Source organism: Drosophila novamexicana, unplaced genomic scaffold (genome assembly GCF_003285875.2).
Source record: "Drosophila novamexicana strain 15010-1031.04,08,12 unplaced genomic scaffold, DnovRS2.1 tig00000387-arrow-pilon, whole genome shotgun sequence".
NCBI classification, from domain to species: Eukaryota; Metazoa; Arthropoda; class Insecta; order Diptera; family Drosophilidae; genus Drosophila; species Drosophila novamexicana.
In genome coordinates, this window is record NW_020824800.1 from 5,330,003 (window position 1) to 5,351,518 (window position 21,516).

At 38.8% G+C, this 21,516-nt stretch overlaps 1 protein-coding gene across 2 annotated transcripts in view; it reads left to right on the forward strand.

Moving 5' to 3' along the window:
- Positions 1–21,516, forward strand: part of LOC115760268 (CUGBP Elav-like family member 2) — a 153,566-nt gene that overhangs the window by 122,756 nt on the left and 9,294 nt on the right. The window contains exons 1-5 of one of the 2 annotated variants that reach the window (XM_030701539.1): positions 10,389–10,488; positions 10,744–10,925; positions 10,995–11,292; positions 11,785–11,973; positions 19,551–19,700. In XM_030701539.1, coding sequence (XP_030557399.1) covers positions 10,764–10,925; positions 10,995–11,292; positions 11,785–11,973; positions 19,551–19,700 — 799 coding nt within the window. In that variant the 5' untranslated portion in view covers positions 10,389–10,488; positions 10,744–10,763. Of the gene's footprint in view, positions 1–10,388; positions 10,489–10,743; positions 10,926–10,994; positions 11,293–11,784; positions 11,974–19,550; positions 19,701–21,516 lie in introns of those variants that run through there. The other variant, XM_030701538.1, reaches the window with a different exon arrangement.

Sequence of the window (21,516 nt, forward strand, 5' to 3'; positions counted from 1 at the left end):
ACGCACTGTTAAACACAACATTAAGTGTAAAATATAAATGTTCACTTATGCCATATATGTCAGCAACAACAAAGATGTTGAGAATGACAGGATCAGAAAACTGAGCTTAATTTAAAGCCTCAGCCTGAGTTCTGAATCCTGAGCCGGTTGCCGTCTCTGAACCTGAGTATTTCAAACAGCTAAAGTGTCGTGCCAGCAGCACGCACATGTCAATGCAGACACACATTAACACACACACATCCAGCCACAAACACACACATACACACATGCACACTTTAGCTACTTTCACATGGAGATACACACGCACACTCTCCCTCTTATCTCTTAGTTGGCCAAACGTCAGGCACAGATTGTTTTTGTTAACTTCAACCGACAAAAGGAGAAAAATACAAACTGCACCAGAGCTCAAAGTGTGTGCGTGTGTGTGTGTGTCTGTGTGTTAATGATGTTAAAGTCAAGTGTAAATTGTGGCCAAGTGGGCGGGCGCACTGCCAGTGGGCGTGCTCTCGTCATGTCAGGTGTGCGCCAGACAATGCCATTGACATGATTTTTAATATGTTTGGCATATGTTTCTTTTGTCTTTAAATGCGAAAAAGCGACGACAAACAAAAAAATTGTGGCCTGATGCGGGGCAATGCGAAACTGTGGGGGTTGCGACGTACGGTAAAGTATGTCATCAACGCGTTAAGTTCATAAAAACGCTTCTGGGTAATTGACATTAAAATTTAAAATTGAGCCGGAAGCATGTTGACACAATATCATGCGGGCGATAAATCCATGAAAATGTTATGAACAGGTGCAATGAGAAACTGAGCAAGTCAGTTCATATGCTTAACATTAACACGGGTTATGTGTGTGTGTGTGTGCGCGTGAACGCAGTTTAATGATATTTACTCTTAAACTTTACAAATATTTGGCTGATACTTGTGCTTATTTAGTTAAAACTAGCAAATTGTCTTGAAATTCAAACTAAAAGGGTGTTTCTTTTTATTCTTTTCTTTAAAAACGTAAACAGACTTATTTAGCTATTCACTATGAAACAATTTCTACCTGGACTTAGACAATCTTGTAACTAAACTTTATTAGACCGTACTACCTATTGGTTATATTAGGGGTATTCCTTAAGTCAGACAATACTTTTTATTATATCATTTGATGACTATTTGAAGAATCGATTATATTTAGGGAATTCCTTAACTAAATTACGTTAGATTGCAATACTTTTTTTTTAAGTCAGATATTAGTTTCCATTGTCCATTGATAATATTACAAATGTAATCGATACTCTTATCGATAATTTTACCTCTTCCAGAAAACCCCTGCTCCACTCTCTATAATATATGCAGCTGTCATCGGTTTATAAATTTTCTAACTGCATTCTGCTGGCACTTCATAAATCTAACTGGCAAACTGGCATGCAAATTTTAACTGGACTTTAATTTTCTGCTAAATTAAACGCCAAATGAACTGGCCACGTAGCCAGCACGTGACAGGCATCCCTTTTTAGACCCCATTACCCAAGCCCTTACCAAGCCGAACTCTCTGCTATTTAAACGAGCTGTGTGTGTGTGTGTTGTGCGAGGCGCATAAAATATGTAATTTTTCGCACACACACAAATTTATAACCTTTAATTGCTTTGACCCAAAAACGCAGCAGGCGGTGGGGCGAATGTCTCATAGGATCTGGTTGCCTGACTCTGGGTTATGGGCCATGCAGCAGAACTCGGCCACAAAAACCACATTGCCTATGGCCTGCATAAAGTTTTTAGCCCCAAAAACCACCCTTCCCGACCGCCCTGCTGTTGTTGCCTAATGCACTTTCACATTTGGAGCGCGCGCGTGTGCCATTTACCCACATACAGCCTGCCGTGAGTGTGTGTGTGTGTTTCTCTCTTCTGCCCGCATCCCACCCGCTGAGATAGTTGTGAAGCGTCTGCCGTGTCCCGTTTCTAATCCACGACGACGCGGACACTGCTCCTGGTTCCGGCTGCATTTACAGTTGCCCCGGCTAGTTGCCGTTTTATGCAAATGAATTGGTTTTTACTGAAATACTTCACACTTTGTTTGCCCCAACGCGTGCAGCCGGCGCGAACTGAGTCGACCTCGCTATCGCCGTTGCCGCGCCTTGTCTCGAGGCTCTAGCCCATGCCCCTGCCTCCCTGCTCCTGCCTCGGCGCCAGGATACAGCGTGACACTCGCTGGAAGAGACCACAGAAGCGGCAACTGAACTGAACGCCTGGCATCTGGCTTTGAGTGGCAGACTGTGCAAGTCTGAGTGAATGATTGCTGCACTCACTGACTGACTGACTGACTGACTGACTGGGTGACTCACTACCCGACCGACTGAGTGTCCAAGTGAATGACGTTTGTCTGCTTGCAGATATCTTTGGAATGTCAGCTAGGAGCTTGGAGTGTGACCGACGAGCCATTAAATCTCTAGGTTTTGTGCTATTTTATGGAGTAACCAGTTGAGGCAGGAAGCTTGGTGCTTCACTGCCACTAATCTTTGGGTATTCACGATGATTTTTTTTTTTGATTGCTGGAAAAAGTTCTATTGTAAGAGGCCTTTAATATTTTTGCTACAGTCCGTTTCCTCTTATTCCCAACTTTTTCTCTCTGAATCTCTATTGCCTTTCTTTTTGCGTAAAGTCGAGTCTTCATTTCTGTTACTTTCTCGCTTTCAATCCTTTATTCTCTTACCTGCTTTCTCTTTCCCTTAAGTGTTGCCTTTCTACGCGCTTCTCAAGTAATTTTTTTTTAGAATATAATTAATTTCAAACATTTCTCTACCTCTTCCTCACATTTTCATCGCCTATCTTTAACTGAAAACAAAGAAAAAAGAAGCTTCTAGCAATATCTCTCATTTAGCATATTTATGATATGAAATTTTTTATCAAATGTGAATTTATGGAATTTTCCAATTGTCTTTAAATTAGTTCAATCGGCACATGACTGCTCAAAATATCTTCGCATAACATCAATTTTAATAAAATTTAACTATTATATCCCAGACAAGTTGTGTGTTTTCCCCTTTTTTCATATTTCGTACTCCCTCGCATTGTACCATAAACAAAACTCTATTTGCATAAATGTCACATGTTTACGCATTTCGAATGCGTCGCATAATTCAATTTCTTGCATAATAAAAAAAATCGACCTTAACGTCGTTCGATGTCATAATCATAACCTACAGGCAGGACACATGCCTACATCCTACATCCTAATATCCTTAAACGAAGTCCCAAAAAAAAAAAAAAAAAGACGAAGAATAACCCCACCAAACCCATAAAATGCAATAAAGGAAGTTGAAAGTTCCGACACAGAAACCCATTATCACAGTTACACACACACTCGCACACACACACACACACACTTACGCGTACGCATTGTCCGATCATTGGGCAAAACTTTTAACCCCTCACATAATGGACATCATGCAGAACATTCAGTTTTTTTTTTCTTTTTCGTATGTGTTGTCCTTTGGCTGACCCTCAAAATGTGTAAAAATGCAAATAATTTTTGGACTCGCCTCGTTATTGTTATGCTCTTGATAATGTTGTTGTTGTTGTTCTAGTTGTTGTTGTTGTTGTTGTGCAGTGCCTTCTATGAAGGCAAGTAAACTATGAAAACATGTCCTTTTTATTGCCTTTACATGGAAATTTATATGCATGTAGTTGTGTATATTTGCGGCAGCAGTTCCAGTTGTGCCTTCAAATGGTTTTTTGTGCATGTCGAGGGAAAAATAATGGCTTATTTTATTGGCTTGTTGTTGCTTGTATTAGTTGTAGTTGTTACAGGACACACACACACACACGCAGGATATTTTGGCTAGAGGGCTGACTGGATGGGCTCAAAATGTCATATCGATTTATTAACCTGTGTGAACTATTGTCTTGGTTTCTGTCTCCCTCTCTCCTATTCTATGGCAATCTCTGGATTTTCTTGTGATAAATGTGTTTTAGTTTCTTGAAATTGCTCGTTTTCTCGGTTTAGTGTTTGAATTTATTTCTTTTTTTCTCCGTGTGTGATATGAATGTTCTTTGGCTTCAGTGAGAACTTTCACTCTTACTCTCTTTCTGTCTCTCTGTCTCTCTGGACGACACCCAAAGTGTTGGCAGTTATGGCATAATGGAAATTTATGCGAAAACTTGCTACCCTTGCAATTATCCTTGATATATGTATGTGGCTTGCGTTAAGCAGCATTCAAGCTCCCTTTTCTTCGCCACTTGATATTCAATATTTTTGGAAATAGATTAAACGCAGGGAGACAAAAACAAATTTCAATGCAATTAAAATGTAAATTTCGTTGCCCCAAAAGTTTATGCATTCGCAAACAGAATAAGGAGGCAAATGCGCCAAGCCATGGCCAAAGGATATGCTAAAGGATGCTTTCTTTTGCCTGTATCTCTTTCCCTCTCCCTTCCTCTCTCTCCCTCTCTCTCTCTCTTTCTTTCTTGCTCTATGTAGCCAAATCGACTGCTGAGCGGAAGCCAAATGCTTGAAAAAATAAAAATTTATACAAAAGATGGCATTGGCACAGCGCTCAACAAACTCTTGTAGAGCCCGTGCAGTAAGGTAGTCGGACGGAGGGGTAGGAGGTGCTCGATGTGGTTCTGAATTTGGGTAAGGTGCGCGAATTGGAATGTATTCCATATATATATATAGAAAGTTCGCATTAGACAACGCGCAGTGAATACAATTCGTTTAGTTTACCTTTATAGCAGGGTTTTAATGTTGTGTTTATTGTAGCTTCCTCTAACTTTCTTTTATTTCTTAAGCATCCATTATTATTTAAATCAATAATAATTTAAAACTTACTGGAAAATTCGTTGAGCATATATTTAAAATCTAATACGCTTAGCCATATTTCACGCATAGAATTTTTGAAATTCTGTGAAGGCGCAGCACACCCCGAAAATCGTATGTGCCTGCGTGTGCCTTTAGCAGTTCCTTGTTCCATCCACTTGGCGCTGCTTGTTATCGCTGCGAATTCTAGAAAGAAACCCACTCGAAATGCTCGGCACACTTGAACACAGCTCCGCTCGCCTTCCCTCTCCAAGACTTGCGCGCTGCTTATCAAGTGCACACTTCAAGCTGAATCCAATAAAAAAAATTCCTTTTTGCTGCTTGCGATTAAAATTTAAATTTTTATATACACAGAGAAGAAAACTGAAAAAAACCAGCGAAATGAAATGAGAATAAGAATTTTTGCCATAATTTCTATGAGAAAAGCGCGGCGTTCGCTTGTTCCAAAATTAAATTTAATAATGCAAACCGAAGCGCTGAAATTTCATTAGATGGCAAGGTGATATATTTTTTGGTCGAGGGCGTTTCACAGGTCGCCGTGTGTGTGTGGCTTATTGATAAGTTTGCTGCTGGGCTGCCGGCCGCAGCGCTTGATTAGATTTTAGCCAGCTAACCAGTTGTTCCACCTGCCGGTGTTCCTGCTGCTGCCTCTGCTTCTGCTCTTGCTCCTGTTCCATATGTGTGAAATGAAAACCGCAGCCACAACAACAACAAGGACGTGAAGCGGAGAGCTGGCACACTGGGCGCTACATTATTTTTGTGAAAATTTGTTAAATATGCCAAACACGCAGCGATGCATGCAAAGTGGCCAACCAGCCAGGCCAACCATTCGGGGCAGCCCCAAACCCCGGCCAAGCCCAGCCACACCCACTCTCAGCATCAGCCCGGAGTCATCCAACCGGAGGCAAAAACCCAGCCAAGCCGAGGCTAACCAGCCGTGGCATTGCGTACGACACGCTTACTCGGTCGCTCACTCGCAGCTCGCAGCTCTCGGCTCGCTGCTCATATTTTTGACATAAATAAGCTAAACCCCGGTTCCGGTTCCCCGTCAAAAACCCGGGACTACTGAGCACTGGTACAGCCCGGTCTGTGTGCGATGGCGGCAAATATGACCCGCTTACATACGAAATCAACAAATGCGAATAGAGTCGCACCTGTCGCACAGTGGTAACAATTTCATTTTTCAACTACAATTTTGTAGAGCCTCTTTGTAAAGAACTCGTCTCTACTTTAGACGTGTCTCAAAAGCTTTAACCAATCCGCATACGGCAGACATTGAATGCCTTTGTTTTAAAAGCGACAAATTCTAGAGTTTGATCTGTATTATTACAATAATGAGGGAAAGTCTCACAAAAGAAAGCGGGGTAATAAAATATTTCTCTAAAATTATTAAATATTTTTTATATATATTTTTATATTTATATTTAACAAAAGAATGCTGTGATAAGAGCGCAGTAAATAATATTACTGGGAACTAACATTTACTTTTTCCAGGACAACTGGAAATAACAAAATCCCATCTAGATATTTCTAACTTCTAAATATTGTCATATCAATTTTAGAAGAAGAATATTGAAAAACTTCATAAGAAAAGCACAAATATTGCCAGATTATAATTGGAAATTAAAAACAAAGAAAATAGGATTTGGTGAAATTTTTTAACACGACGAAGTCGTCGTCTTCGAACATAATATAACAAGCACCACAGCATATCTTTTTTTTAGAGAGTTAAAGAAATCTCCATATTTTTCATTAAACTATTCGCCGATATCACTGTATCATCATCATGATTCTCATCATCATCATCAGCAGCAGCAGCAACATCTGAGTCGATGTCAGGGCAGGGCGCGTATTGCGTTTGGGTTTTCTACGGTTCGGTTGGGTTTTTGTTTGGTTTGAGTGGTCGCTCGGTTAGTTGAGTTGCATGCAAAATGGCTGCAAGAAAAACAAATGGCTGCCTCTCTCTGTGTTTTTCTAGTGAGAGTGTGTGTGTGTGTGTGTATTGCAGCTGCACAAGTGGCCGCACTTTAGACGCTGCCGCTGCTGCTTTTGCTGCACCTGCAGCGTCATGCTTTATGTTTTCAAATTAAAGTCGAAAGCGTGGCAACACTTAATGTGCGCCACTAGAAGCAGATTAGTTGCATTAAGGGTGTTCCCGAGTCTTGGACCCGGACGCTCTGGGCCGGGCCGGGCCGGGCCACACCGGTCACGGCCCATGGTAATATTAATATTTAAAATAGAAACGAAAAAGATGCTCGATGGCGGCGCACAGGCGTCGAACGACAAGCTTAAAGTTGCAGTCAACTATTTAATATGAAATTAAATTGCACTTGGAAAGTTGGCTTTAGCAAAGAAATGAGACTTGGGAGTTGTGCATGGAAATAAGAAGAGTTAAGGCTTGAGCTTGAAGTGGTTGAATGCAGTCAACGATATTTGTTAGGATTGCCTGGAAAATGTTAATAGAAATGCAGTCTTCAAATAACCAGATAGGTTAGCTTGTGTGTTTTTTTAGTTTTTCACTTAAGTTGCATACATATATATTATATATTTATTATATACATATTATATTAAATTAGGAAATTGCTTGGTTAAAATATTTAAAAGAATTTGTGTAGGAAATTGTCGCTTATGATAAAGAATAAGAAAAAGTCTTCGATTAAGTACAAAGTACGTATTCTTTTTGAAGATTCCTTTCTTAATGATCCTGATCCTTATATTGATCCCAAAATTATCAGAGAACTATAAAGTAAAAATACTTCAATCAGAATTTGCGTAAATAAACTGATTTAGCTTAGTTAGATACTGCAAATGCTTGTGACTTCGTTCGCTTTTTACAAGCCTGACTGTAAATTGCCAATGCCATATCTCTCAGATATTTAATGTAACTACCGCAAAGTCATTGCCACAGCAAATTTTTTGGATTGCAACAAAATGCGGGTGTGGCGTGGAAGTTGTGGATTTGTGGCTCAGTCACAGTCAACACACCACCCAAACGGGATCAACACGCATCAAATTCAATGAATTTAAAATTTTTTCTGCTGCTGTTTCTGTTGTTATTGTTGTTGTTGCTGTTGGCTACAACTGGGATTATGATAATATAGCTCAAGTGCAGTTAGCTTTTGCCATTGCAGCTGCAATAATCATAATAATAATGCAAGTGGGGCGGCTGCCGTTGGCGCCGTCACGCTGTGTCGGCGGTTTGCATTTGATAACGATGACGATGCAGCTCTTAAAATGGCAATGGCAATGGCAATTCGACTAGCAAGTGGCAAAGGAATTGCAACAAGGGAGAGGTGTGGAGGGCTTTATAGTCGATGCAGTAGATGCTGTTGCATTGCAGCACGTATCACTGATAGAGTGCCCCCCTCTGTCTATCTATCGCTCACTGATACGAAATGGAGCTTACCTCATTCTAATTTTGCCATTACGCTGAAGTACAAATGTATTTCACAATTGCATAGCTTTTGTGGTGCTTAAATTGTTACTGAATATCTATTATAATGCTGATGGCGATGAGATGTTTAAATAAAAGCCACCTCGCGGAGTCTGCGAGAGAGTTGCGAGTGCTAAAGTCAATATTTTCTATAAACAGCTTAATTATAATTTTAATTGATTTCCAAAACATATTTCGGTTACAACAACAATAACAATACATAATTGTATTATAATAATCATAATTTTTGGCTGCGGCAATTATAAACAATAAAATGCAATTTTCGCATTGCCCAAAAATTTGCTGTTCTCCATTCAAGCGTTAAAATAATTGTAATAGGTAACAATTGAAAATTCGCTGCCAGCGTACAAAAATAATTGCAATTGCCACAGAGGGGCTCATCACTAAAGGCAAAAATTGTAAAGAATTTAAATTTGTGGTTGCACTGGAGGGTTTTATAATTATGGGCCGCAATATGCAACGCTTGAGGATATCATATTAGACACCATTTAACTAAAAAGGTTCTAAACACTGCAAAGAAATACGAAATAAATAGTTAATCTCAAGAGTATTTAACGAAGATAACAGTACTCTATGATTGGCTTTTGTGAAGTTCCTTCTATTAATGAAGTTCTTTTATTAATACAGTCGCAGCCTCATCGACTTGAAAAACAACTATAATCGATAAATTAGAGCGAAATCGTGAACAGGTATGGAACTGAATCAGATCTCGGTACCCTAAGCGACTCTCTCGACATAGTATTCAGATTTGTGTTATCACTTTAATCGTAATAAAACCTCTTTAACATAAATAATATATTCAAGTAAAGTCGCACAATACTATTATCAATAATTTATGAGTAGAATCTCTCCCGGAGTCAAACAAAACATTCTTATCCGACATGGTATGCTACTTTTTATCATTATTGGGATTATTGTTATTATTTTTAGTGAAAGTATAAAATATGGCTATCGATAGCCGAACCTCAGTTTATTGTATACTACTTTTTATGCTACCAAATTCCATTGCATACCAACATATTATACTTAAGTATGATATCCCAAAAGGGAGCACACTCCCCAGAAGTACATTTATCATTCCATTTAATACTCTTCTTTAAACATTACATCTGCACTTCAAATGCTTTTATCTGCCCCGACAAAAGGTTTACTTGTTTTGGCAAACAACTAATTTGTTAACTTTAATGCGGGTTTGTTTCCCTAACATTCGAGCGTGAAAAATTGCATTTTAATGAACTGCATTTAGACCAAATGCATTATTTAGCAGCAGCTATAAAAAGCTGCAGCTGCAGCAGCAGCAACTGTTACTGCTGCTGCGGCAATTGCTGCAACAAATCGTCCCAGCCAATTGCATATTTGATAACAATTAATTTGGGCAGTTGCGCGCTCGAGTTGCTTTGTGCAAATAAATTAGCTGACAATTTTGTCTATGTGTGTGTGTGTGGTGCTGAACACGCCCACATTGTGTGTGGCCTTTGCAAATATTTGGCGCCATGTTAAATGTGCAACAAATTAGTTTAGCAAGGTGCTTAAAACGGTGCAAACGAATTTCAATTTATGCCAAATTAATTGAGCATTATTCAGTTGCCGCTCAGCGCCTGGTCTGGCTCTGGCTCTGGCTCTGGGCCAGGTGAGCTGCGCGGCAGCTCTAGTCGGTTCACAGGCCCATTGCAAAACTAGGTTAAGCAACTAAACTGACGGTCAAACTGCTCCGGCTGCTGGCAATGTCAAAACGGGAAACCTTGTCATCTGATAGTTTCGCGGTGTCAGACATTGACTTGAACTGAGGTTTTCGGTTACACCTTCTCGGTGTGTGCTCGCCTGAAGGCTGCTTGCGGCTGGCGCTTCCGCATTGCGTTTTCTTCATGCTGCGATTAAGTTACCAAGGTCAAAACAAATGCAATGCTAACATAATTGTGACAACTGTCATATGCAACAACATTGATATACACTTGACAAAATTACAAAATTAATCTTAATTTCATTTTATTTGAAATCAAATATGCTTTTTGTTAAGCTGCTGCGCCTAGTAATTTATTCTCGTAACTTTGTCAAAACAGATTCGATTGGAATACTCGATCTTTAAAATCTGCTTTAAAATAAAAACAAAAAAATATTTTCAAAATTTCGATTCTTTATATTTCGAATTTATGACTATTCTAAATTTCGAATTTCCATAACTGTGACAAGTCTGGACCGATTTTCATGATTGATAACCTTTAGACCAGGTTTGATCTGAACACGAGCTCTGCTTAAAATTAATTTTAAAGAATTTAAAGAATTTTTACTCAAAAAGTGCTGTCAACTTCTTTCCGCAATACTGCTGTTCGAAAAAATCCATTTCAATTCTTTATATTGCAGTCAAGAGATTTGATCTTTTGGTCATGGGCTTACCTTTGGCCAATTGTGCATTTAAAATTTTTGGGATTTATTAAATAAAATTGATTAATATACATATTTTGGTCGCCTTCTTCCCTTTGCAGAACGCAAACTGTTCGTGGGCATGCTAAATAAGAAGCTGAACGAGAACGACGTGCGTAAGTTATTTGAAGTTCACGGCGCCATCGAGGAGTGCACTGTGCTGCGCGATCAGAACGGCCAGAGCAAGGGTTGTGCCTTTGTTACCTTTGCCACCAAACACGCTGCCATCTCGGCCATTAAAGTGGTAAGTAACTGGCTTTTATATAAACAAAAATATATAGATAATTATAATAATATGACCAAAACTCTTTAGACCTTGAGTCAAAACAAAATAATGGAGGGCTGCACATCGCCGCTGGTTGTTAAATTTGCCGATACGCAAAAGGAGAAGGAACAGAAGAAGATACAGCAAATTCAGGCGAATCTATGGAATCTGGCGACCAATATTAACATACCGCTAGGCCAAACGCCGACCACTGTATCCACACCGATACTGCCAAACCCACCGCAACAGCCGTCGCCGGTGATGGGCGCCGATGCGCTGACGCCCGCCAGCATTCAGTTGCTTCAGCAGCTCCAAACAGTTGGACTGCAGCAACAGCTGCTTCAAGGTAAATATCTGTACATAGATGTGCATAGAAATCAATGTAGAAGCTTAAGGTTCTGCTTTGTGCCAGCTTTTGGGTTCAGCCTAGGCTCTTTGTTTTTGTATCCAATTCAATCTGGTTCACATCAGTTTAAGGCTCATCTCTTTTTTGGGCAGTAATAGTGGCTTAAGGCTAAAAGTATAACTCTTCGATCTTGAATCTTGAACATATTGCTATTAAAAAGCCAAAAATAGTATGTATTCAATCTGTAGTATGTATCATTGGTTAAAGCCTCGTCCATTTTTTGGCAAATATTTTCGTTTGAAGCTCGATTCGAAGTTCGATTCGGGTTCTTGGAAATAAAGATTTCAAAAAAGAAAAGGTCGTCAAAATCAGCATTAAATATTTTTAATATATATTTATTATTTATCATTATTATTATTATTATTTATTATTTATTTATATTTATCCTATTTATATACCCAATCTAAGCATTATTTCTTTTTATTTCTGCAGCGCTCACAGGCTTAGGTGCCGCCCAGCAAAACAATTCGTCACAGGACACAACAAGCGCCGCAGCTGGTCTGTTGAATCCTCTAGCCGTACAAAATTTGGCAGCCATTGCCGCCATGACCCAGCCGAGTCTGACCAATGCAGCCACATCGCCGGGCAGTGCACAGTTGACCAATACGGCGGCACTTTTATGTAAGTTTCTATATATATATATAATATATACATTATTGAATAACAGCTGTACCCATACTATGCCCATACCAAAAAAAAGAAAACCAAAGCAGTGAAAAATCCTTCATCGATTTTAGCGCTAATCAACTAATTTCCATTTTTTTACCCGATTTGTGCCCGTAATCACACCCCACTCACAAAATGGATCTGTGTCAGGCTTTTGACAGCTGCCAAATAAAATTTTATATGGAAATATTTCCCCATTTAAAGCCTTCTTCTGTACACGCTTAACTTTTTGCCAGCTTCCAACACTTGTGTTTCATGCGGCTGCTTATCGATTTCTAATTATTTTCGTCGCCTAATTTGTGGAGTGCCCTTTCCTTCGCTTTGTCTCCTCATCCATTGCATGGTGTTGCCTTGTTAATAGATTTTAATGACTGGCAAATTAGTTAAGGCTTTTGTAGTCATAGGTGGAGGGGTAGCTGGGATTTTGGTGTAAGGATTCATATTTCTTTCATATAGAAAGAATCGTAGAAGTTTATATTTATTTAAAGGATTCTTCAGGAATTCATAAGACTTTAATTTCTAGTAATGTGTATAAATGTTTAAAATTTAAATTATTTTCCCAGTATTAAATATTCCATTGAAACATTTTCATTGAATTTAAATGATTTTCTATATAATAATATAAAGCTATATATAAATTAATTCAGACAAGCTCGGAGCAAAAATGAGCTAAGTTAACCAAATTAAAGCAAATCGAATAGTTGCCAGTTGGAAAGTTTTTCTATATACAAATGCATCAATCTCTGTCTGTCAATCTTTCTTAAAGAAATCGCATTCCTATCAAATGCGACTGAAAATAGTCCAATTTATGCCGCATGAACGGGCCTGATTTTGGTTTAATTATTTAATCAAAAGCAGCTTAGATTTAAGAATAACTCAACTTAAGCTAACCATATTTTCTCTCCCATTTATTTAATTCAAATGCTTACCAACTTATATGTGGATATATTGTTGTAATTGTTTTGTACACCAGGTCTGATAAAAAAAAAGGCGGTTGCCAAAGTCACAGGTGAGCAGTTTATCATCATCATCAAGAGAAAAAAAACAACTGAAAGTCGTAAATTTTTGTTAATATGGATATTTTTGTTCTGCCTGATTTTGACAGACTTCCATTCCGCTTTCTACTTTCGGTTGTCAATTTTGACAATTTTTTGCTTCACGTTTTTATTTTATTTTGTCGTTATGCAAAAAAAAAAAAAAAGGATGTGAATATAAAAATCATATTAATAATGGTTATTTTACTTGACATTTAAAGCAAACGAAGCGTCGCTTACGCTATGTAACGCTCACGTGGCTCCTGTTTTACGTCGTCGTTTACGTCACGCGCCAAAGTTGATGGCCGTAAAGCAGTAGCAGTAGCAGTAGCGCAGTAGCTGTAGCAGTTGCTGCAACAGTTAAGCGAAGCCGTAGAACGTGGAGCGTACAAAATTACAAGTTACACTCTCTTCAGAAATTAACAACACGGAACTTATTGCAACAGAGTAGCAGAAGAAGCAGCAGCAGCAACAGCAACAACAACAAGAGCAGGCAAACAGGACATGAAAGAGTGTAGAGTCGGATGGCAGAAACTTTGGCCTCATTGACTTTTAGCCGCGTTTCGCTCTGGGGCCAAATTGCAATGCTTCAGCTCCACTTGCAGTTGTGCTACCCCAGTTGAGAATTTACCAACTGTCACGTGGCACAGGCTTACAAGAGTAGTAGACCAGACCGACAGACCGACAGATATAAAGTAGCATCTCCCTCTACACGGCAGCAATAAAAATGAATGTGGCTGCAATACAAGTGCAAAAGAATTATGGCCCAATGTTCGGCATTTTTCAATAGGCTGGATGAAAATATGGCCAGGAAAAATGCAGTTCTTAAAAAGCAACCCTAGGCAGATAGAAATCAATAAAGTGCAGCACTTGTTGAGAGTATCTTTGAAAGGTTTTATAATATATCTGTTGTAGCTCAGTTAATAAATTCTGCAAAAATGTATTCTGCTTGCTTTTGGCAGTATAGTTTACCGACATTCCATAGAAATATCAATACTGTCCAGCAGTAGGGAGATTTATATATTTTATTTCAATCATAAGTGATCCCAAATTTATGCTATAAGCATTCCATTCGGCTTTCTATTGTTTGATTAGTTGATATCAATAATATCGATAGATTCAACTAAAAATAAAGGTTTGCCTGGATTCAAGAGCAGAAGTGTTCCCATCGGGGTCACATTAGATCCGTGGAGAAAAAAAGTCTCTGTAATGGAAATCGATAGGCCAATTGTACAAACCTTGTTATCGAACTTCTTATCGATAACTTTTAATAGCTTTTCGCTAATATATATATATTCAAATCGAATTAAGTTAGTAGTAAATATGCGTTGAACAGGTGATCGATTGTTATCGATAACAAAGCCATGCAGCACTAGCAGCTTATCCGGCGGCCGATTACTTTCTGAATTGCTTAGGGCTCAAGACACTTGCATCTCTGAACGCGGAAATGTCATTAGCCATTTTCTCATTCTCTACCAAGTTGCCCCATTCCACTTTTCGGCTCAGCGCAGCTATTGTTAAATTTTAAACACAACAAAACCCCAAAAGGACAACGCAACCTTCCTCCGACTTTCGGCCAGGCGAATTTGCTGGCTAAGCTGCGCATTACCAAGTTAATTTCATGAGCAGCTACGAACCGTGAAAAAAAGTGCCTGACTTAACCAGAGAAATGCCAAAAACAACAAACAACACAAAACAAAAACGAAAGAAACCAAGAATAGCTGGAGATATTTAAGCGGATTTTTCGTGTCTGCCTAAACTACAAATACAGTGTGCTTTCTGGCCCTGGCACGCCCCTGTCTTGTTGCCTCTCTAGTTTTTCATGCCCCTCCCCCGCCCCTTCCGGCCCGCCTGTGCAGCTGTGCGTGCTCATCATGTGCCACTTGAACGATTTCCGGGGCACTTAATTTAATGAAATATTAAAAATTCTTGTCGAGTCGAAAATCTTAAGTTCACGGTCCTTGAGACCCACAACGGGAATGCGCCTAAATCTAGTATTGCCCTCCCCATAAATGAACGAATAAATGTACAAGAAAATTTGCAGGCTTTTTGTGCCATTTGCTATTCTGTTCACTTTTTTTTTTTACTTTCGACCAACTGCGACATAAACTCAGCATCAAAATCACTATTGCAGTTCATATTATTGCTGTTTTTTCTAGTCTCTATTGTAACTGTTTGTTGTTGTAATTAAATGGCCCAACAAATTGCGCCCGAGGCTTTTGTTTGCTGCAAATTGTTTATGGCAAACGCAGCGCAAAATCCATTGAAAAATATCAATATGTGCGCACAGATTGGCTCATAATTGTTGCCAGTGTCTGTGCGTGTGTGTGTGCGTGCGTGCGTGAAAATTGGTATTGTAAATTGTCGGGCAATATTTCGATAGCATCCAAAAATGTGTAGATTGGCATTTGAAGTTTTGTGTAATTGGAAGATAACATTCACGAGCAGTTTTATTGGAATTAGTAAACTACCGATAACTCTGTCGATATTAGTAGAATTTTCAAGCTGAATCCAATTGATAATGTGTGGTAATAATAATTTCTATAACATTGCAGCAGCTGAAAAATCAATTGTGAAGGAAGCAATGTACGATTAGTGAATTCTATACAGGCTGATAGGTTTGCAATACTAGAGCTATGTTGAGATTATTAAAAATATATATATATATATTTGAGCAAGACGGCAATTTCCACCCCTGCGTGAAGTATTTTTCATGAAATATAACATATTTTTCACATTTTCCACCGCTGACGGTGAATTTGAAGAAAAGGGTGAAACACGCCTCCAATAAAACTATTTATTTATCTTCAAAAACTAGTATCAAGCACTTCATATAAATAATCGGATAAAAAAGAAAATGTTTTTGGTTTTGTGCAAGAAGCGCCTGAGAAAATCGTCTCACTTTGAATATAACATTCTACAATTTCACCATAGTCTGTGAATTTGCGAAAAGAGTGAAATTTGAAATTTATTTTTAAGCCTGAAATGCTAAATAATCGGATTAAAAAGGTTGTCGTTTTTTTTTTTTTTTTAATATTTTCAGTTGCATTCAACTGTTGATAGTAAAGCCCAATCCGTTCTTTATGCTGCGGCAACCTTTTCAACTCTAGCATTCGCACTGGTCTTTATTAACCATTTTCCAAACAACTATGGAAACAAAAGAATCTAACAAAATCCGGCTACAATCTCAAGCACATCCAATTCAAAACTTTTCTATCTTCTTTTTTTTTTTTTTTGCCCAACGAAATAGAAGCAAAAAGTGTAAAAAAAAAAAATAAAAATAAAATCAGAAAACAAAATCAAAAGAGAAGCAACAAACGAAAATCTTAATCAAAGTTTGGTAAAGTGCTGTAAACTATGTAGTTTATAAACCCGGGCTATAGTTTGGTTTTTTTTTTTAGGGTGGAGTTTTCCACCCTCGACCCTCGCTTCATCCACTCTGCCTTTAGCTAACACGTTTTCAACTCTGTTTTCAACATGGCTCTCCATTACGTTTGTTTATACGCTTTTTCGCTCTTTGCACTTCAAAATCAACAGCAACAGCAACAGCAACAACTGGCAAAAGTCTTCAAGTGCCTGCAAGTGGCAAAGTCTTGGGCCAAAAGCAACAACAACAGCAAAACAATAGAAAAATATACAAAAGTTGCCTCAAATTTTGCACAAATTTGCCAGCTAAAAAGTCGAATGCCATAGTCGGTGTTACGTAGGGGATTGAATGGGCAGGGCAGGACATTAAATACCAGCTACAACAGACACACAAAAGTACCAAATAGTCGCAGGCTCTGTGTGTGTGTGTGTGTGTGTGTGTGTGTCTGAGTGTGTATTTGTTGTGTCTACTTTGTTATTATTGGCCTGGCCAAAGCTCAGTGTTAGCCTTTAGCTATTATAACATGTTGCATACATTTTGCTTACTTTTTGCAGTTTGCAGTTTGCCATAGCTGCCTGAACCTTCCCCCCCCCCTTCCTCCACTTCGCGCCAGCCTTCATAAAATGGGGGTGGGGGAGCATCAACAAACAATTAAAACAATTTCTTGGCAAATATGCAAAACTTCTTTGAAGTTACACTTACCTTTTAGCTTTTCCTTTACATATGCTTATTTTTTTATGTTGTTTTTTTTCTTTTGTTGTATACCCTGTTTCAGAAAGGGCAATATGAGCATATGCGGGAATATGTTGGAATTATATAGATGCGTCTTTTTCTGCAATAAATATATGCATACGTATATATATAATTTGTGGGAGCAGTCATGTGTGGAGAGCCACAGTTTGAAAGTCACAAACTGGAGTTTATTTTAGTTAGTCCACATTTAGACGGACATAGTTTGAAAGGCAGTTTGAAGGACACAGCTTGAAGGACACAGTTTGAAAGTCACAGTTGACAATTAGCTCAATAATTTATTTGAACCTGAAAAAATGATGTCCCACAAGAAGTTTCTGTATATTCTTTACGTTCTAAAAACTGTCGAAAGAGCATCCAGTATTCGGTTAGTTTTAAAAGCAACGTTCTTATCGTTATTATTGTTGGTTGCCACACACACACACACACACACACGCACACACCTTCTGAAGTTGCCAAGAGTCTGCTCTTCACTTTGCAAGCTGTTAAATTAAAAATGCTGCCACCCCCAAAAATTGATTGCAACACCTTGGAGTGTATGAGTGGAGGTGGTGCTGCTGCAGCACATGGGTAAAAACTTTTGAAATTAAATCTGTAAAATCTCACAAAAGTTTGGCAGTTTGCGCATAAGTGTGTGTGTGTGTGTGATTGTGTGTATGGCGAGAACAGTTGAGTTCAGTTCTTTGAAGAACTTTTCGTATAATTTTATATGGCATAGAAATAATTTTAACTTGGCCGAAAATGCAAAGTTTTTGACTCGCGCTCGCTCTCCCTCTCCCCTTGCTCTCCCTCTCGAGCTCTCGATAGTCAAAAGTCGCCGTGGCGAGCTGACATCATAACTTGTTATTAGCCAAATTAGTTATCAAATGCACTGGACGCTCATTGTCAACATGGAGCGACCGCACACACACACACACTGACACACTCAGTCGTACAGTTGCAAAACTCATTAATAACAAGCAGCATGAACAGCTGAGGGGGGCAGGGTGGCCGGCTGTCAGATCGTGTCGCGCTTTGGCATGGCGGCTTGAACTGAACTGCAAACCACAAAATTGCATTGCATGACGGCGGGCAGCGCAAAACAACTAAATAACAAACAACAGGCGTCAAATTACACAAAACACACGCACACAAGCAGCCAGAGAGACAAGTGCCACATGGCGTATGAGCAACAAATTAATTTTAGATTTATATATAATCGTATATGTATATATATACACATAAAAATAATTGTAAATATTGTTTGCTGTGTTAAATGTAATCAAATGTCGCCCTCGTGGCGTGTTAGGTTCGATGATTAATTACGTCTGACATTTGGGTGGTGGGTGAAAAGCTGTAGTTCAAAACTAAATATCAATGTGATTTAGTATATGGCTGATGTGTTAAATGAGTTACAAAGTGGACAACTGACAGAGAGAAAAGCAATTGTGAAGGCAGCACGAACTCTGGTGAACTTTGTTAGCTGAACAACTATCCTGAAAGCACAAGAGTTGCTTGTAAATATGACAAGAGTAACTTTATTTGATGGCATTTAAAATTAACTTAAAGGGTAATACATAAAGTACCAAAAAGTTTAAATGAACTGGTTCATTAAATAAAATGTACGTTTATGCAATTAAGTTGTGTAACTGGTCAGAAAAAAATAATTTTGTTTAATTTGTACACAACAATTTAAAGTGGCTCAAACTAGTTCATTGAATCATGCAAAATACGTAGAAAAATCCGTAAACCGAAAACGAAAAATTATGGATTAAAACCTAGTTCCTTGAAGTAAAACTTACTCGACCAAGTTTGTTTCAATATCAAGCTTAGTAAAACTAAAACTAGCTCATTGTATATGATTCACTGCTAATTGTAGCTCATCTATAGGTAACAAATATTAGCAGAATTGAGAACTAGTTCGTATGAACGAGTCAAGGCAACTTTCCCAACATGTTCTTTGCAAATATGTCGGTCAGTAGAAGATGGTTAATCTAACAGTCAAACACATGAATTGCGGTGCTGCCACTTCACACACGTGCCAAGGCGTTGACACCTTTTTTCACACAGATATTGTTTGACAAGAGGTTGAACAACCGATTTGCAGCTTAACATGAACTTTAACAGCAATGTTAAAAACATCCAACTCTAGCCAGCATATTGAGATACGAAAACTGTTTAAGAGAAACTCAGTTAAATCTGGCTTGATCAAACTTATACAAACACACATTCACGCACACATACACACCTTCACATATCGAAACCGGCGCGATTTTAATTACGTTATGTAATTTTTGGTTTTCCAAAATTGTAATTTACTTTGGTAGAACGCTAACTAAATTCAAACACGCAACCCTATTCTCTCATATATATCTCATCTATGTTATTCTTTTTTGTTCCAGGGTCCGATCCGAATCCATTGGCATCGGCGTATATGTCAACAGCCGCTGGCTTACCGCAATTTGGAAGCACCACCGCACTGTCCACCTCACCGTTAGCCAGCGTTGCGCTGAGCGCCGCTGCGGCCGCAGCTGCGGGCAAGCAGATTGAAGGTAAGTGAGTGGAAACATAGGGGGGAGAGAGGAGTCTGCAATACTTGGGGGGCATATGCATTGGGTCCATTGGGGGTGTGGTTGCAGCTCCCGCTGCGCTGCGCACAAATAGAAATGTCTAAACGCCAGACATTTTGATAAATGCTCTAAAATGTCTGACTGCGGTTCTGTCAGTCAGTCAGTTCCACAGTCAGTCAGTCAGTCGGTCGCTCGCTCGCTTGCATTACATAAAACTAAATGTTGCCGTTTTTGCTGCCACTGCCACTGCCACTGCTGCAGCTGCAGCTGCTGGTGTTGCAACATCAAATGCATTAACCCGCTCATCGCTGTCAGCGTCATTCGCATTCGCATCCATTTTGCGGTTTTGTGCGCTGCCTTTGCGCGCCCTGTCATGCAGCCCGTTTGGTTGTCAATCTACTTAGTTATTTGCTGCTGGATTAATCTTTCATTAGTGTATGTGTGTGTGTGTGTGTGTGTGAGGCACAACTGGGAGAACTGGGTCTCTCTCTCTCTCTGTCTGTCTCTGTGGTGGGCAAAAAGCTGGCTGTTATGCAACTAATGTTTCTATAAACGTACACATGCACAGATGTAGCTACTATGTGCATCATTTATCAAAAAGTTATTAAGAGGAGCTGGGCAACAGAAAGGTTAAATAGTACAATGCGAGCTCTAGAACAAGAATTAGAAAAGAAAATAATTAGAAATTAAATACAATGAAAATAGTGTATGGAATAAGAATGAAGAAAAATAATACAGCAATCCATTTATATTGCTATAATTTATGTACCCTAAACCCATTAAAAATGGGTATATGGGTCTATTGTATTTGTGCAAAATCCAAATGTATGTAACAGGCAGAAGGAAGCATCTCCGATCCCATAAAGTATATATATTCTTGATCAGCATCAATAGCCGAGTCGATCCAGCCATGTCCGTCTGTCTGTCTGTCCGTCCGTCTGTCCGTATGTATGACCGCAAGGCTCTCAGAACCTATAAGAGCTAGAGACTTGAAATGTTAGATGTAGCTGCTCCTAGTGCCTGCGCAGATCGATATCCGATAATCGATAACTTACTCCGTTTTCAAGCAATCGATAAAAATCGATATCGATATCCTGTTTTTCGGGCAATTTCGGTAAATAATAAGAGCTAGAGTCACCAAACTTGACATATAGCTTTTAAAATAGAATATATATATGCATTTGATGTTGGAAGAAGAGGCTTCAGGGTATCCCCTTGTCGGGAGCTCCCGACTAGAACCTCTACTTGTTTTTTTTTTTTTAATATATTGCAAGAATCTGTAGTATACTTAAAATATGATAATTGAGAAGGATCTTTGAAAGCGATTCGGAATATAAGAACTATTGATTATCAAAACTGCAGTCTTCAACTGTTACTTCACGAACGTAAAGTTAAATTGACTTACCTGGTCTTAGGTCGATTTGTTTTAATTTTCTCAATTCGATTTAGTATAACAGTTCAATTTCATGCCCCCCCTTGTCTTTATCTCAAATTGGATAAAGTGATTTTTTGTCCGATTCAGAGTGCATTCAAAATTGTGTAGAGAAATCAAAGCTATTCACAATTTGCACAGACTGTGAAAGGCTGCTTTCATATGTGCATGTGCAGTTTAATCACGTTACACAAAACCCAAATTGGGCTCAAAGCCAGAAGCATCAGCAACAAGAACGGAAAACAAAGAAACAAACAAAAATAAATATGCCTCCTTTTCGGTTATCTGACTCTCCGAATTTCGATTGGCAAGACGAGCTTTAAGGCTGTTGCTGATACAAATCCTTATTCGCTTTTTCAATTTCAA